The 17,599-nt window shown below is 45.4% G+C and overlaps 1 protein-coding gene across 1 annotated transcript in view; it reads left to right on the forward strand.

The window, feature by feature from the left end:
* The window catches only part of LOC142585886 (midasin), a 344,435-nt gene that overhangs the window by 33,677 nt on the left and 293,159 nt on the right, over positions 1 to 17,599 (forward strand). Inside the window, exons 5-9 of the mRNA XM_075696967.1 lie at positions 236 to 502; positions 956 to 1,180; positions 6,447 to 6,556; positions 7,836 to 8,016; positions 8,947 to 9,217. Of these exons, the coding sequence (XP_075553082.1) occupies positions 236 to 502; positions 956 to 1,180; positions 6,447 to 6,556; positions 7,836 to 8,016; positions 8,947 to 9,217 (1,054 nt within the window). The remainder of the gene's footprint in view (positions 1 to 235; positions 503 to 955; positions 1,181 to 6,446; positions 6,557 to 7,835; positions 8,017 to 8,946; positions 9,218 to 17,599) is intronic.

The following is a 17,599-nucleotide window of genomic DNA, read 5'->3' on the forward strand; positions in this document are numbered from 1 at the left end:
TTTCTTTCGAGGAACCCGTATGGGTTTCCTTTGTAGCAATTGCTACGATTAGGTGGATGTCTCAGTTTTCCTTGATTAATTACTCACTAGAAGATGTACAAAGCACGATCTCTATCGCCTTGACTCTTTCTCAATAGTGTCTGCAGCACCTTGGAATAAAATCTTGTAAATTTGGTACATTTATTGGTAGTTCGTCATAATTTTTGACTGAAGGGGTTATTTACACTGTCTGCAGGACTGGCTGGCACCATCGGCTGAGCAGGCTCTTCGCTGCCTAGCCGAATGTGTGGCTCGGGGACAACCCTGCCTGGTGCGGGGTTCCATAGGTGCAGGCAAGACAAGCCTGGTGCGCTCCCTGGCTTCCAAGCTTAACCAGCCCCTTGTAAGCGTGCAGCTGGGTGACCAGGCAGATGTACACACCTTGGTAGGCAGCTACGTCTGCTCTGATGTGGCTGGCCAGTTTGCTTGGAGGGAGGGGCCTCTGGCCCGAGCTATGCGCCAGGTAGGTTGTGATGGTCATTCTGAAGCGCTCAAACCATATCACAAATGTTGTGTAAGGAAAAACTAAGGTCGCGTTATGAGAATGAGCATGTTTTAGTGTGACATGGGCTTTGTTATCATCACTCTAGCCCACCTCAGCTTGAAGTACAGCTCTGTTTTTGTCCTACACAACCTGTGTATGACTGTCAGTGGGGTATAATGGCAAGTTGAAGATGCTGTAAGGGTTGGTAACTGGTGCTGGCCTAATTAGCTTATTGGCATGGTATGATCAGTGAAATGCCATGCTGAACTAAAAATGGTTTATATCCATTTCTAGGAAACTTGCTAGTTAACATTAGGTTTTAAATCAATGTGTTTAGTGAGAATCTCAAGGGGAATTATAATTGCTTTGTTATATTATTTTGTTATACCCTCTTGCATATAATGAGATTTTACTGCTTCTGTCACACTGTAGGGCAGCTGGCTGCTACTGGAGGACCTGGAGAGAGCATCCCCTGATGTGTCAAGCCTGTTGCTGGCAGTGCTTCAGTCGGGGACAGTGCCAGGTTTGCCACCCAGGGCAGCTGGCTTCCAGTTGGTGGCCACACATCGGGAATCAGTCCATCCAGTCATGTTGGCCACTGAAGCCCTGTGGTCCAATGTTCACCTGAAGCATCCCTCCCGTCAGGAACTGCTTGAGGCAAGCATTCGCATTCTTCATTTCCTTGTCGCCTTTCATATTCCTTGGTGACTCATAGCTTGCAGACTTCTGCTACTGAGTTTGAAGCCATGATTTCTATTCCTGCTGTGGCAGTCTCATCAGGCCAGTGACCCTGAGATTTCTGGTCCTTCCAGCCATTTGCAGTGATGATTAGTCAGGCCTGCTTAACCCTTTGAGAGTCAAACACATAAATATACAGTGCCATGAATAAGTCCCAAATAAACTGCATAAGGGATTGATGTTTGGCTAGTTGGTGTTGCATTTGGATGAGGAAACAGTGCCTAAGACGAGGACAATGAAAAATCAACAACACATGTGCTGAGAAGGATTGTATGTGTCTTTCATTGCCCTCGTCTTAGGCGCTACTTCCCCATCCAAAAGTCCCAAATGGTTGATGCTGTATATTTAGCCGCTGTCTGTATGTTTGGGAAACGCCAATTTCTTAACTCTTGCTTGTCCAGCAAGTGCTGCCACCCTGTGTGAATACAGTCAACTCTCGTTACAACGGACCCTGACAATCCGACAAAAAATGTCCGTTTTATCCAAAGTCCATAACATCCGAAATGCCTCACTTCCGGAACTTCGGTCGCGAAATGTAACAATGTAATTGCAAAAAGTGAATGATGAATGTCCAAAGTAAAAAACAAACAAAAGAAGTCGCTGTTTCACCCAAGAGGCAAAGCATTGATTGCGTAGCAAATTAGTAGGCAGCTATGAAAAGTAAGGATAGTAGCTTTATCGGCGGTATAAAGTTGTAAACATTTCCTTACTAACTAAATTAACAAGCACGGTGTCACGTGCGCCCAGGTAAACATGAACACATCTCGCTCGATGAACATGGAAAGTCGCTGTCAAAATGTTGGAGTCAGGAATCACGGCAGCAGCAGCGATCGAATTAACCTTCGTGCCATCTCTTGCATCAACATGAACAAAACGTCGAAAGCAAAGCTCATACAAAGCTACCGGCACTACGCACATTCTGCAAACATTGCAGATCGCTTTCAAGATGAGCCCAGTGCGGGTCCGCACTTGGTCCACATCGCAGATCGCTTTCAAGATGCGGCGCCCGTGCGGCCACACTGTAAGCAGTATTGAGCCATGATTGTCTGCTGACCCTCACAAGTCAGTTGCCAGCCCGTGTCGACGTTGCAAAAGTCCGTTTTATACACCTGATTTCAAGAAAAAGTGCTGCAAGTTTTGTTCGCTGTAGCCGATAGAGCGCGGTGCGTTAAAAGCGAACTTCGTTGCAATAATAATATAGGTGGAGCAAACTAAGGTTGAAATATATTCTGTTATATCTGAAAGTCTCTTGCACACAGGTTCATTGTAATGAGCGCAGACTGTACGAGGAATTTTAAAGAAACTGATATCTATATGGTTTCTAACATTTCAAAGGGGTCAAATGCTAGATGCTCGCTCGTTTATTGCTCACAGGGGTGCGATTACATTTGTTCACAGGCAGGCACTGGTGTATACAAATGATGCTGCAGTATATAAACAATACTGCCATGCCTGCATTTCTTTTCTTGAGACTTGTAAAAATTGTTAGCCCCTCGTTGGCGATTGGACGAAGGATTACTTCAAGTTTCTGACCCGTTTAGTTTTTCTGGCGGGCGCATAACGATAGTTTTCTTCTGTGTGCTTACATACAGTGATCGATTACCCTGTGGGCGTGTGGGCTGGTTGCTCTGCTGCGAGTCAAGTGGCGATTCCTAAGATGCCGACTACTGACCAAGTGCTGAATCAGAATATATTTTATTTCAATGTACAGTCGCCGACTGATTTTTCGGACTCCAAAAATTCGGACATGTTCGATTATTCGGTCTGCTTCGCGGCACTACCATTCTCCCGATAGACCATAATGTATAACAACTGTCGAAAGTTCAAACACCTTGCAACCTCTCGTCGAATTTTTCGGACACTTCTTGATTGAGAGCACCATGCGCCGACTCTGACCGGTGCATGGTTCGACTTGCTGAACGCCATTTTTGTTTTGAACGGAGCCTCCTTGCTGCCCCACGAAGTGGCGCTACTGCAAATCCCCGCTCATCATCGTCGTTTCTGCCTGGTTCATGGCTACAGCAGTTCTGGTCTCAGCTTAGTAAGCCATGTCAAGACAATCCAGCAGCTGATATGTTTCTTTCTTCGTGCACGACGCTGCGAGTAGGCCACATTTTTTGTTTGTGCGACTGGTATAGGCCTGACGGCATGGTGATGTTTGCTTTGTGTGCTGTGTCGAGGTTGCGGTGATGCATTGCGGCATACGGAAACATCGCATCAAGTGTCTAATAGCGCTGACAGTGCCCGCGCAGACTGCGCTGGGGAATGCCGGCAAGCGGGTGCCGGGAGGCCTAGGATTTGTCGCCTTCCGATGTGCACCCTACTGACACCGAAAATGTTCTGCCGATACCTGCGCAGTGGTTCCGGACACCGTCTCATTTGACACTTTCACAGGTGCTGACACTGCTGTACTGACACTGCTGTACTGACATGCGCAGAACTCGACGACGGCGAGATCATTCGTTAGGTTTCTGCTGCACCGCCGGACGATGACCGAGTCGGAAGATGACGCACCATATGCTACGCTGCCGTCGCATGCGGATCGCGTACAAGCAGTGACTGTGCTTTCAGCCGCCTATAGTGACCGTGCAACACTCTCTGAGATTCAGGCTTATCTGATTGCACGTAAACGGAACAGCGTGCAACGGCACATTCATGATTTCTTCAAGCCTACTGCTGAGCGAATAAGTGCGTGGAAATAAAGAATTTTTTTTTTCTTAATCTGCTCTTTCGGACACCTGTTTAGTCGGACATTTCCGCAGTCCCCGTGAGGTCCGAATAAACGGTTGGCAACTGTATCTACATTTTTATTCTTGTTATAAATATTTATGCTAGCCCATCTGCATTCATGAATAAACAAGACTTGAAAATATTTTTTTGTCACATTATGGTCACTCTAAAGTAATTGTGGTAGATTTTTTTCGAAATAGGTTGGTTTAAAGATTTTAAATCTGCAATGAAATAATTTGACTCTGGGGAGTCGAATTTTGTGAAAAAAGTTGACCCTCAGAGAGTTAAATTTAACTGCTTTACCCACTCTCACTCTTATTCACTTAACCCTTACTCCTTACTTCACCTGCCACCGGGACTCTCCCGTCGTGAAACAATTTTGTGTGAAGCACGAGGTCGTGGGATCAAATCCCAGCCACGGCGGCCGCATTTTGACGGGGGCGAAAAGCAAAAACACCCATGTGCTTAGGCGCATGTTAAAGACCCTCAGGTCGTTTAAATGTCTTGTGTTCCCCACTACAGCGTGCCTCATAATCAGATTGTGGTTTTGGTACATAAAACTCCATAATTTAATTATTTTAACTTTATGTGTCGCATATAGTTAGATGCCGCATTCATGAACGTTTACAGTCAAAGACCGATTTTCGGATGCCCGATCTTTTTCTTTCAGAGTCCAAAAAATCGGATGTTCACTGTATTCATTCCTTATTGGAATGCACGACATGGTTACCCTTAGGCCGCCAACTAGGCTAAGTTCAAGTACTTTATTGGAATGGCTAGCAGCGCTGCACACAGTTCTTGTTGGTGTGAAAAAGTATAGAGCAAACTTTTGTGCCGCTGTTATTCCTTCAACTCAAAAGTTCCTCATATTCTCCATGTGCTGGGCTAAAATATTTTAGTTTAAACAACAGCGACATGAGAGATTTTGCAGTAAGATACAGTTTTACAGTAAAATTTTACGGTAAAATAGGTTAAATTTCACCTCAAGATGTGATTTCACAGCAGCGTGAGCCATGCCACCATGAAGCCACTTTCATGGCGAAGTTCTCCGCCATCAGCGTTGCCAAATAGGTTGGGAACAAAGCAGCTGGTTGAAAATATGACATGGATGATTAGTGCATCCATGAATGGAGACAGTTTTTACAAATATTCGGGCATTGTATACAGTTGTTTCCATGAGTTTAACGCACACCTTTTTTTTAACGGGGTATTGCAAATGGGGGTGTGGCTTGTATGCGGAAAAATATGATATTCCTTTGTTTCGAATGCTTTGAAAACTTCGAATACTGAAATTCTACCTGAAACGAATGTTGAATAGCATACTATTCAATGGAATATTTAAAATATTGAATATTTGCCTAAGCCTAGTAACTGTGTCTGTGAATGTTATTTAGCAGGTGTTTCCATTCTTTCTTTAAAATTTTCTGTTTCCATTTTCCTGAGTGTAGGGTTTGCGGAAATGTATGACCCCAGTTAACCAACCTCCTTGCATTTCATTCTTTATCTCTCGTAATAAAATAAAATTTAATACAGTCAACATCTGTTAATTTGACCCTGACGAGACTGATGAAATCGATGGTCGAATTAAACAAGATGCAGAAAGAATTCCAAAACACACTGCAGATTCATTTGTTAGTATTTTCCTATTCTAACAAACCTCCGAATCAAACACGCGCCCACTTTCTATGTGTCCAAACTAGAAAAGTAGTGACAAATGACATTCAATCTCCTAAAGAAAGTAGTAACCTAATGCGCACCTGTTTTTTTTTTTTAGAAAGACAAATGGGCAGGGGTCTAATATGCGTTGCACAACCGTGGCCAGTTTCCTAAAATCGGCTTTGTTGCATAATTATAAAGTCACCTTTGTCGCTATACAGACATGTTATGCAGTAAAGCATATAAACATCATGGAGGTGGTTTTGGTATTGTGTCAGACTGCATTATGCAGGCAATAATTAGCCCAATTCTCATGAAAAAAAAAAAAAAAGAGGCCCACGTTAGAATTGGGTAAATACTGTAATCAGACATTGTGAGCTACGGTTATTGCTTGACTGTTGCTGGGGTAGGCTGAATATATGTGTTTTATAAGTTCCTCCGGGACAGACACTACCATTAAAGGGGTCGCTATTGGGGTCCCCGTAGGGTTAAGGTGTGTGTGTGTGCTGACTGGTCAAGTCCAAATTATCTGGTGAACTCAATTTATAGGATTGAAATAATGAAAGTTTAGGCCCATAGAAATACAAGGGCATCAAGCGGGACCTTTGGTGGGGATCGAATTAACTGAGAAGTCTAATGAGCCGGAGTCAAAATAACGGAAGTCTACTGTAAAATCATACCACTCGTACCTATGTTCTATTCATCAGCATTAAAGACAACCAGGCATTACAACTGCGCTTCATCTATTGTTGCTTTTTGCCTGCATATATTAAGTGTTGCTGTTGGTGCTGCTGTGCAGATGATTGTCCATTACTGGCCTCAGCTGGAGCCAATGGCAGGGCGTCTGCTTGATCTTTTTTACTGCCTTCGCGAACCTGGCTCACCTGTGCGGCGTACCATCTCCCAAAGGTAGGTCCCATCATGAAGAAGTGATCGTGAAGAATCTGACCTGCCGGTCCAGTGCATCGGCTTTTATACGTGACTCGTTGAAGGTTCCAGCATAATCGCTGGTGCCCACTTGCTTTCCAGAAAGTACTACACTATTTGTGTCACGCATAGAATCTGATTACACAAGCTTCAGTGATAACATTTGTGAAACTTCAGTTACAGAAAGGTGTGTCTTACACTGAGTGATAACTTTAAACATTTGTTAGCTAGTGGAACACAGTCAATAATAGAAGATAAAGAAATAGGTGTATCAGTATGTTCGTACCTGTGGATATTTACATAGAGATTGGGCATGTGATCACGTGCATGGGCTGAACTGATGGAAGTGACTATTAAAAGTATTTTGGTTTTGTGGTTTTGCGGCAACTACTGTGAATGCGTATAACAAATTCGTATGTGTCGGTAGGAATGGCGGAAGCTAGCATGTGGACATTTGATTGGATTGAAGCCAACTTTATTTATGCCTGCAGTTGGGCGCTCATGCGCCCCGACGAGGGCCTACGTCATCTCCGAAGTCGCCGTTACTCTGCGCATGTGGACAGGATGAATGATTTGAACTTAATTTGTGGAACATAGCCTAAACTGACAGCATTGCGGAGTCAAGGTCGTGTGTACAAGATTGCCCTTCGCGACGGTGCGCACCCGTAGCCTTAACCATCATGATATATTTTCGACCCCATCCGCGTCCTGGAAAAAAAAAAATGATATTGGCGACTTTTTACTTTTCGCACCCAGACTGAAGAGCCAAACAAAGAGCGACATTGTGCACAGGTTTGTTGTGGAGCTTGTGCTGCTGACAAGCGGCTGAAGCAACGGTTCCTCCATCACTTAGGCAACCCTCATGCATCCACAGAGTGCGCACATATGGCAGGTTGCTGCTGCATTTTTATTTCTCAGTTTCCTGTTTGTTTGTTCAGTATCACTTTCTCCTCCGAATTGCCCATGTCGCTCTCTTCTCGTCTGGTGCACCTTGCCACATTATAACTGGTATTTAATCTCATGTGGCTGCATTATAAGCGACATGCATCTACATGGAGTTCTTTGGGAGGGTAAATGAGAGTTAGAAAAAAAAAAAGAACGCTTTATATACACTTCTACACCATAAGTGCTTATGTTAGAAATGGTCTGTACTGTAGTATGTCTATATACTGACCTCTGTTCAGCTGCCTTAAGGTTTCCATCCGTCGCTTGTGTGTTCACGGAAGATCCTGATGGGCTGGATGGTTGAACTGGTATGCAGGGATCTGCTGAAGCTGTGTCAGCGCCTTGTGCTGCGTGGCTTCTCTCTGGAGGGGACGCAGGCTGCTGAGCACACATTCCAGGACACAATGGACTGCCTCTGCCAGAGCATCCGGGATTTGGCCAAGAGGCAGGCTCTGGCTCAGCAGTGTGGAGCACTCCTTGGACTCACCAAGTCGCAGGTCTGCACTTGCACAACTAATGTGGAAAGGGCAGATTATAGCTTATGGATGGGCAGTAGCATACAGTCACTGACTTGATTTCTCAGACATAGATGGGCTGCTAAAACATTTGAATAATCTGGCAGCTTGAAAATGCTAATTTCAATGGCAATAATAATTTCATTGTTTCTTTACCATCCCAATCGGGCAGAAAATTTGTGAGCACCTTGCTTTACGTTGTGCTTCATTCACGCAGCCCGACTAGTGACATCAACATGAAGCAAATAAGGCTTCTGTGACTGTCGTAGCCTAGACTCTTGGAAGACGGCTTTCTTGTCATTGTGTGTAACATTCAGTTACACATGTTTGATGTGGCCTGGGTTTGATTCTCACTGCTACCTACGGGTCAAAGTTGTTTTCTCTGTCGTTTGGTGAACAGATGAGTTAAGTTGGCTGCAACACAAATTCTCAATGATTTTAATCACTTTATGCCTTCTTCACTCTCACACCAAGAAAAAAAAAAGAAGAAAGAAGTTGTTCATATAGCTGTAGCTGTGATAAAAATCTGTTATTGTTCATAACACAGTTACACTCAAAGTTCGAGCTCTTTGGGCATATCTTGTTCTCAAATAATAATTATGATCTATCTCAAGTGCCTTTTCTTTCCTTTAGTGCTGTGTGCCAGGTCATGAATGCATTGCACATTATCAGCAGGACATAGCATTCCTGACAGAAAAGTTGCAAGTGCAGAGTTTTCTAGAAAGGAAACGCAAGCAGGACAGATAACGATTATTGTTTGGGGACAAGGTATGCCCTTAAGGGTATAAATATTTTTATAGTGTATCACCTCAGCACTTTTTTGTTTGTCATACTGCATTCTGCTGCCCTGATGAATGCTTTGGGTTTGTTTTCTTTTGATGCAGCTCACATTGCTCAATTGAATCTTTGCAGGCACTCTTTCTTTGCACAATGAACAAACCAGAGGTCAAGGTGACTGCATCATTAGTGACTGTGGGTCGTGTTGTGTTGCCTCGGCGAAGAGCTCAAGCGAAAGACCGATTGTCAACAGCTACAAAACTAAGCACCTTTGCTGGGACACGGCATGCCTTGGTGTTGACTGAGCAGTTGGCAGCTGCAGTAGCCAGTGAGGAACCAGTGTTGCTTGTCGGTGAGACAGGCGTTGGAAAAACTGCGGCTGTTCAGCATCTGGCTGAGCTCACAGGTAGGCACAGGAAGTATAGACTTGTATGTTGGTTATGTAATTGGCCTATCAAACACATAACGAAACACAACTTATGAATTATGTAAAATGTACTGAAGTAGAATGCAAAGGTGAACTAGTTGTCTAGTTATCACCGTGTAAAAAACAGCATGAAAAACATAAAAAGCGAGAGGACAGTCCTGCATCCGTGTCCCCTCACTTGTCCTGTTTTTCACACTGCTTTTTAATGTAAGATGTTTCAAACGTACACTCTATATGACATCTGAATCAAGAAAAATTTATTTAAAGTTGACTTGTTAATAGTGTTGTGCCATTTGCTACAGCATAGCTAGTAGGTCAATAATGCAAGATTGCTAAGGCAATAACGTCTTTTTTTATTGGATGACCTCTTTGCTTTTCTTGACATTTCTCATTGATCACCTCTCACATTGCATTGTGCCCCATTGCAAGATATTGTCATGAATTCAATATATACCTTTTGCATGATGTTGACAACCCTGTGCACGCGTTGGGTTCTGGTCACCATTGGAAAGATAGACAGGCGGGCAAGTGCTTGGCATGTGCAAATATTTGTGGGCCACATGCACTCTGCTACAGTTCTCATTGCATTTGCTGTAATGTACTGACATGCACATAGTGTGTTTGCCACATAACATGGCCCTACAAACGCAAGTTTTGGTTCCCTGCAACTGGATAGGCACAATATCTCAGCAAGTTCCCACGTTGGCTTCATGAAGCCATTGTTGACTGCTGTAGAGCAGTAATGGGCAATGGGGAGAGACTTGGACTGGAGGAGATAGGTGAACCCTGATTATATGACTTTCTCAGGACTGAAAAAGAAATTGTAGTATAATCCTAGCGTCACATAATCCAAACAAGAAAAATTAATTATACAATACATGATGAATGTGCGACAGAGTTGCGAGGAGCTTCAACTTAAGCTATAGTCAAAACCACTTATAATGATCCCAGATATAGCCATCTATCGGTTATAACGACAACATTTCAATGCATTTGCGATTTTCCTATCCTCCCTATGAAAATAAACGTTTTTTAAATCACCGTAGTGCTGCAATAAATGCTTCAAACCTAGACACGCTAAAAATAAGGCACACGCAAAGTGCCAAAGCATGGAAACGTGACCAAACTGGACATACAGGCACACGGCAGTGCGCGCCCTGCTCCAGTTGAACCGCAAAAATGATGCGGCCTTTGAGATGAGCAAGCGACTGCCTCACACGGATTTTGGAAACTGCAAAAAAGGTCACGCATGGTCACCTATTTTCACGGCATGCCTCCAAAGCAGAGGTGTGGCGCGTACAGCATAAAAATCATGGTGCGAGGCAGGTGCCGGTGCGATATCAGATGATGCGATGGCATCACTCTCGTTTTTTGCACAATTGTCCGTGCGGCATCGTGGTCATTATGCCTGTTTCAACTACTGTATTTGAAATGACCATCAATGTTTTTCCACCGTGGGAACAATGGCCGCTAAAGTGTTCCTGTCGACACAGCCCTACGTGGCCCGAGTTGGCGAGAATGCTGCACCATGCCCTGCCGCTGCACAATGTAGCAAAGGAGTGTCGATTACTAGCCGTTATCAAAAGATCACGGTTTGGTAGCACTTTATGCACTGCCAATTGCTGATAACTTTTCGTAGTGACATTTTACCTTTCGAACATTGCATTTTTTTTTCCTCTGAAGCAACATAGGTAACATAATTTTACAGCTCTGGTGTGGCTGATGTGCAGTCCTAATGCTGTCCGAGATCTTTGCAGCATGGCAGCATGCCACAGTAGTTTTCTAAGTTTATGCTTCCGGCCAAATAGAAGGCTTCACTCGTGTGAAGAATACAGCCATACAGCAAAATATATCATAAGCTCTCGAATAAAAATGGTGGCTGTGCTTGCAGTTTTGAAATGACAGGTGATCGGAACCGGGCACAGTTTTGAAAGAGTGACACGATGCCATATTCCGTTCTTTAGATAAACATTTCTAATGGAAGTTTGCAGTTAGGTGTGGGAATGCACCTGTAACAAAAATGACACTGAAAGTCTGGTTTTCCGGCCAAACTACTGCTGAATTGTAACTGCTGAAACCAACTTCAGTGTGGTTAATTTTTGAGCATTTTTAAGGGTGAGTCCATATTGGCGGTGAGGGCTTACAGGGTCGCCATCTGTTGGAAGTGCATTGCTTGCATAGTACTGGTAGTGGTGCGCTCAATAAAAGCACTACGAGAGAGCCTTCCTGGACATTTTTGTAAGTACTCTCGAGACGACAGAAGCGCTTTACTGTCAAAATAATAAGCTTGGGGAAACAGAGAGTACAGAGTAGTTTACAGGCGCTATCTCTTTAGCGACTATGTACAGTGAATGCCCACTGCGTGCAATTGTCATGGTGGAGTTCCCTGAACTAGTTTCTTGTGTGAAAGGCAGACAATCACTGAGAGCAAACTATGTGAAATATGTTCTTTTAGTGGGCTGTCTGTATAACCAAATGGAGCATAACAGAATGAAGCTTCAATGCAGCGATCGCAAGGGTTCACCGTGACCGACTGTGTTTCTGCGTGCATGTCCGTGCACATTCTTTTCGCTTTTGCTGTGAGCACGTTTTCACAACGTGCCATGAGCTTTAGGCCGCAACATGTGAGAATTTGACAGTACACAAGCGACCGTTGTTGTGTGGACCCTATCAGAGCTGTTAAAAATAATTTTGTTATAATTAGGGACTTTGATGCCTACGGTGACTTGTGATGTGCCATCGCAATGATTCAATTTGTTTTTTTCGTTTATTTTAAATTCTTGGACATTTCAGTATAATTATTTCTCAAGTTGCATTGCATTGTATATTTATCGGTCTTTCATCAAGCAATTTCCCACTGCTTCTTTTTCTTAATCCAGTACATACATTGTTTGGTGCTAACGTAAACATAAGCATAGGCGATGCCTTTCTTTAATTTTTAATATGCTTCTTACCGTTACCTTTCCACTCCAGTGAATTTGTCAGTATCTAGCATCAGCAAGCTCATAGATCAAAGCTTCATGACATTAGCTGGGCAGCGCGCACGGGCGACCGTCTCAGTGCTTGCTTTCTGCTACTCACTGAAAATTGAGCCCCGATCTTCCTCGCGGAAGTGCTTGCTGCACACCCAAGTTGTAGCCGATGGCTCTTGCTGGTTCTAAGTTTCGCTATCCTAGCTTCACGCAGCTTCTTGTCCCGTGTGTACATGTGAAGGCTGATACTGAGCTCCATTACGTATGCCCGGCACTGCGGCACCGAGCAGTAGCCTACCATGTTGGATGCCTTCAAAGGCAGCCACTACCTACTATAGTGCTTTCAAGTGTAGTCAAGCAGACACCCAAAGCAGGGAAAAACTCCCCCCTTAATCAGAACCGCAGCATAGGTTGGACTTTAAACTTTCGTTTTCAGTTTGCTTCTGTGCTTCCGAAGCCGCTGACGTGGCAGCTGTGTCCATGCAATCGCTCATACCACGTCATGCTGACGGCAGTGCCAGCTTTTCCAGTGATGGAGCTCGCCCCCGTGTAACGAACTACTGATATAACCACTACTTTTCGTGGTACTATTGAGTTCATTTATATGGTTTCAACGGTATAGGCTAATACTTTGTAGGACTCAGAAACCAAAAATGCGAAGAAAGTACAATGCAGTCCACTTATAACAATATCAAGAACGAAAAGCCCCATCATTATAACCGATCATTGCTATATCTGGACTGAAAAAAGACCTACCAAACATAGCTTTGAAGCCCTGAAACCAAATTTGCCACTTGTGCTAAAAATAGACATTGCAAAAAGTAGGCAGTGAAAAATAAAAAGTTTTATACAGTTAAACGTCCATATAATGAAATTTTTTATATAACGAAGTATTAAACTTTTCAAGACCTCTTGCCTACAGAACACCATGTATTTAGAACCTTAATATAATGAATTGTGTCTGTGTGCAATTTCAATATAACAAAATTTGACTTCCGCTGCAAAGAAATGCCGAGACAATAAATGGAAAATTCTGCAGACACAGGTCGTCAAACGTTTGAATTACAAGCGGCTGCTTTCAAATGCACCTTTCAAATTGCACACCGCGCGATAACGCCGAAGCCAGGGTGTCTACCAACTGGGAAAACCTGGAATTCTCAGGGACATTAAGTAGTCTGGAAAAACTCGGGGAAAACTCAGGAAATTTGTGCCTCTATAAGGGAAAATTTGCTGTAATTTTATTGAAAGGGTCGAAAGTCGCGGTAATGCTGGCTCGAGTAACAGAGAGGAATCATAATAAATTGTCTTTGACGCCCTGTCGTCGTCAGGAGGAGTTGCTAGTGTACAGTCAACGACTGCCTTTCTGGATTCCTGATAAATTGGACGGATTCGCCGCTTCACCACGTGCCCCATAGAGTCAATGTATCAAAACGTCTGAAATTTCGGACGTAAGAACACTTCGCCGTTTGATTTTCCGGACTGTTTGCCTTGACCGTAGATCCGAAAAGATATTAATCAAAGCGAGCACCGCCGCCATATTTATTAGCTCGCCACCTTGAACTGGCGCTCTCACACGTAGATCCGCTGGCAGCCGTAGCCACCACTGCGGCAACACTACGCCTAGCTGCTTCGACATTCGCTATGAAGGTTCTTGTCATTGGGTGCCGTGTTTTTTATTGAAATAATTCTCTGCTCTCAGGAATCGCACGAACTCCACCTTTGTGGTTCTTGTGATTGGCTTACAAGAGTGGAAAGCACGGTGCATTGCATAATGCTGGTTCCCGAAAGTTAGCTTCGCCTTTGTACAGAGATGTTAGTTGGTGAAGCATACATAAAAGTATTGCAGTGAAACATAACAAGCGTGGGACGGGGATATTTCCATGTGACACAGTATGTATTTCTTAATTATACACGCGTGTACTCGGTATTTTCTGTCACAGTACGAGCATCGATATGCCTAATATGTGTGCTGACAGGCCTTCAGAGCGTTTTCGAATGTGCCTGTGGCGGTTTGAGGCCCCTAAGGGCAGTAATGACAGGCATTTATTTTTTCCAACTGGCCGATTTTTCGGAAGTTCTCGCGGCCCTTTGAGAGCCCAAATAATCAGATGTGGACTGTGCAACTGACCAAGAAGATGCTTCAAATGGTCCGTGGGGCGAACGAGTGGCGGAAGGAGGACAAGAACAGAAAGAACCTACGTATACCACTGGGCTTGCTATCAGCTGATAGAAATGGCTCACATTCGAAAATATTTGCTTCTGTATGCATCTCCTTTTTATTCGTATTTGAGAATGTCCGACTTCATTTGCAATTTTTTCGAATACATTTTATTTGCTGTGCATTTTACTAACCCCTCCCTTCTATTCTCTTTTTGAATAACATAAACACTACTCCTTAGTTTTCAAATTGGATTGAGTCGTGCGTGTGTGTGTTTTTTTTTTCATATGCTTACTAGAGAGTGACAGCATCAGGCAATATGGTTTCAGCCTGTCTTGACATAAAACATAGTTCTGCATCACTCAGGGAATCTTGCAAAGACACTCAGGGAAAACCTGGAGAACTCAGGGAATTTGGAAATGTCAACTTGGTAGTGTGAGTGACGTGATGGGGCTTGGCCAGTTGGTGTGGGCTGCTACAGATGGCGCAACGTGACCTGCGCAACAAGTAGCCGCACCGACATCGTCACCTACCTAGTCCTGCTTCCGTTTCCGGGAGCCTCGCTTGTTTTTGCTGTTTGCCCGCGATGGGCGTCAGTCAAGCCATTGCCGCTGGAGTGATCAGTCGGTGTGTTAAATGTAACCTTAACCCGCATTAAACCGTTACCCTACTATGCGAGTCTTCCTGCGTTCAGCCCAAGCCTCACATCTGGCGCAGTCGACCCCGAACCTCTGCCAAGCCATTCAGCCATGGCAGCGCAAGAACGACGGTCAGTACGCCTCTTCAGCCGCATTCGGCATTGTAGTCGCGCCCTCACGCCGCCGAAGACTCACGCCTGAAGATACTTCAGCCATTTTACCGCTCGTCTGTGTTCACTCCGCATCAGAAGAAAAGCACGGCCGTCAGATGAATAGTGCCGTGAATGTTCACAACTAGCCCGGAACTAACTTGAATCCCGCGCACAACCTGTGGCTTAGCGCTCACTCACCTAGTCTCCCGTGCGCCCAGCCTCGCTTTGCGGTGCATCATGCCAGGAATTATTTGGGAGGAGCTTGACTCAACGACCATGTCGCGGCTTGGAGTCGACCTTATCCGCGATGAATTGGCCCGGCGCGAGTTAGAGAGCACCGGCTCTAAAGAAGAGCTCATTCAGCGCCTCAAAGCTGACATTCACCAACGTCGCGAGGCAACGCCACGGTCAAGCGTGGAGAGGGCGTTTACCGCCGGCAACTCAGGTTTGACCCTTGATACCGCGACGCTCGAAAGTCTGGCACTTCTACTTCAGCAGCTGCCACGCCCCTCGACTACAGTTACCACTCTGCCAGACCTATCGTCATCGATTGCTTACTTCGATCAGTCTCCAGCACAAAATGTTAATGTCTGGCTCAATGACGTCCGCCGGGTACAGCAGCTTGCCGCATGGGACGACGCCACCACCCGTCTCATTGCCGCAAGTAAACTGAAAGGCACAGCTCGTAATTGGCACCTCGCTTTTGGAAATCACCATTCAACTTGGGAAACATGGAGCGCCGCCCTGAGGGAAGCATTTTCATCGGAGCTGACCCTCATCGAATGGCAGGAACGCGTCATAAAGATCAGACAGGGCCCAGGCGAGAGCCTATAAGAGTACGCTTACGCAAAGCTGCGTGTAGTTGAAAGCTGCCCCGTCACCCTTACCGACGCCCAGAAGATTGATTACCTCCTACAAGGTCTTCAAGAACCACATGTCATTGCTGCCATCGCGGCTAATAGGCCGTTAACAGTGCGTGACTTCATGTCCACGTGCACAAGCCTAGACAAGTGCACTCAACGTGCCCATGACAGGGCAAGCGTAAAGCAACCGCTGCTTCCACAGAAGCCACCCCCTCATTCATCTCAAAGTGGCAATTCAGGACGTCAGCAATATAACTTCCAGCCACCAGCTACGCCAACAGCTACGCCAACAGCTACAACAGCCCAGCCAAGACAGCGCATTTCCGAGTTGCCCAAGGAACAACAGGAACGAAGATACGAAGCCATTTCTGCACAGTATGGGGCCCCAGCATTCCGGAGCGGCCAAGACATCGCACAAGCAACTTGTTACAAGTGCGAAGAGTTAGGGCATTTGGCGTCGGCATGTCCCTCGCGTAGCAACAGGGCACCACCGTCAACCATCCCTGATGCCCAACAGCCACGGGCCTTTCACAGTATGCCTGAAAAACTTGAAGGCTCCCAACATCAATGTCCATTTTTCACGGCGGCTATTGCAGGAGTCGGAGAACATGAAGCATATCCGGACTCTGGCTCGAACGTGACATTGATTTCTAAAGCCGTCCTACCTTCCGCAATGATCTTGCCATGGACTAATTTCCCTCTTGCCGTCGTTGGAGGTGGTACAGCGCTACCAGTTGGGTCCGCCCTCCTTAAGATAACTATTGGCCCTATCACTGGTGTGGTTGAGGCAGCAGTTTTGGAGAACAACGTCCTACCCCTTATTCTGGGTGAAGACTGGTTTTTGGCAGCGCGAGCCCGCTTGATCTTCCAGCCACCAGAGCCCACTCAGCTACAACATCCAGCCACGGGTGTAATGATTCTAGCCACTCAGCGTCTGGTCCCGCGAATGGCCAATGCCGTCATTTTAGCCCGCTCAAAACTTTTTGCGCCGGCAGAAGCAACGTTACAAGACTGTCTACAACGAGAACCCTTACCTTCGCCAGAAGAGCCTCCCTGGCAAGTTCTGGCGGCGAAGACAGTGCCGCTGGAAAGCAGCACTGCCACACAAGTCTGCACTACGGTGCCTGTGACCATCCACCCCGAACTTCCACCAGCCAGCCTAGGCAGCCAGCTCTCGCCTGAACAGCAGTCTGTCATTGCTGACATACTGGCCAAGAACAATGCCGTCTTTTCTCGCCATGAAGATGACATTGGTCACTTTACTGACACTCAACATCGCATTGATTTGCTGCCCAATACCGTGCCGTACAGCCGCAGCCCTTACAGATATACGCTAGAAGACAGGCAGTTCCTCGAAAGGCAAATTAAAAAGCTTCTTGCTCAAAATATCATCCTCCCTGCATCTGGCCCGTGGGCATTCCCAGTCGTTGTGGTGTCTTGCAGTGGAAAGAAACGCTTGTGTGTGAATTACATTCCACTTAATGAACGTACGATCAAGGTTGTGCACCCCCTACCTCTGGTGGATGACATCATTCAGGACATCGCTGGCTGCGCCTACTTCGCCACAATGGACATTAA

The sequence above is a fragment of the Dermacentor variabilis genome, chromosome 6 (genome assembly GCF_050947875.1).
Source record: "Dermacentor variabilis isolate Ectoservices chromosome 6, ASM5094787v1, whole genome shotgun sequence".
Classification (NCBI taxonomy): Eukaryota; Metazoa; Arthropoda; class Arachnida; order Ixodida; family Ixodidae; genus Dermacentor; species Dermacentor variabilis.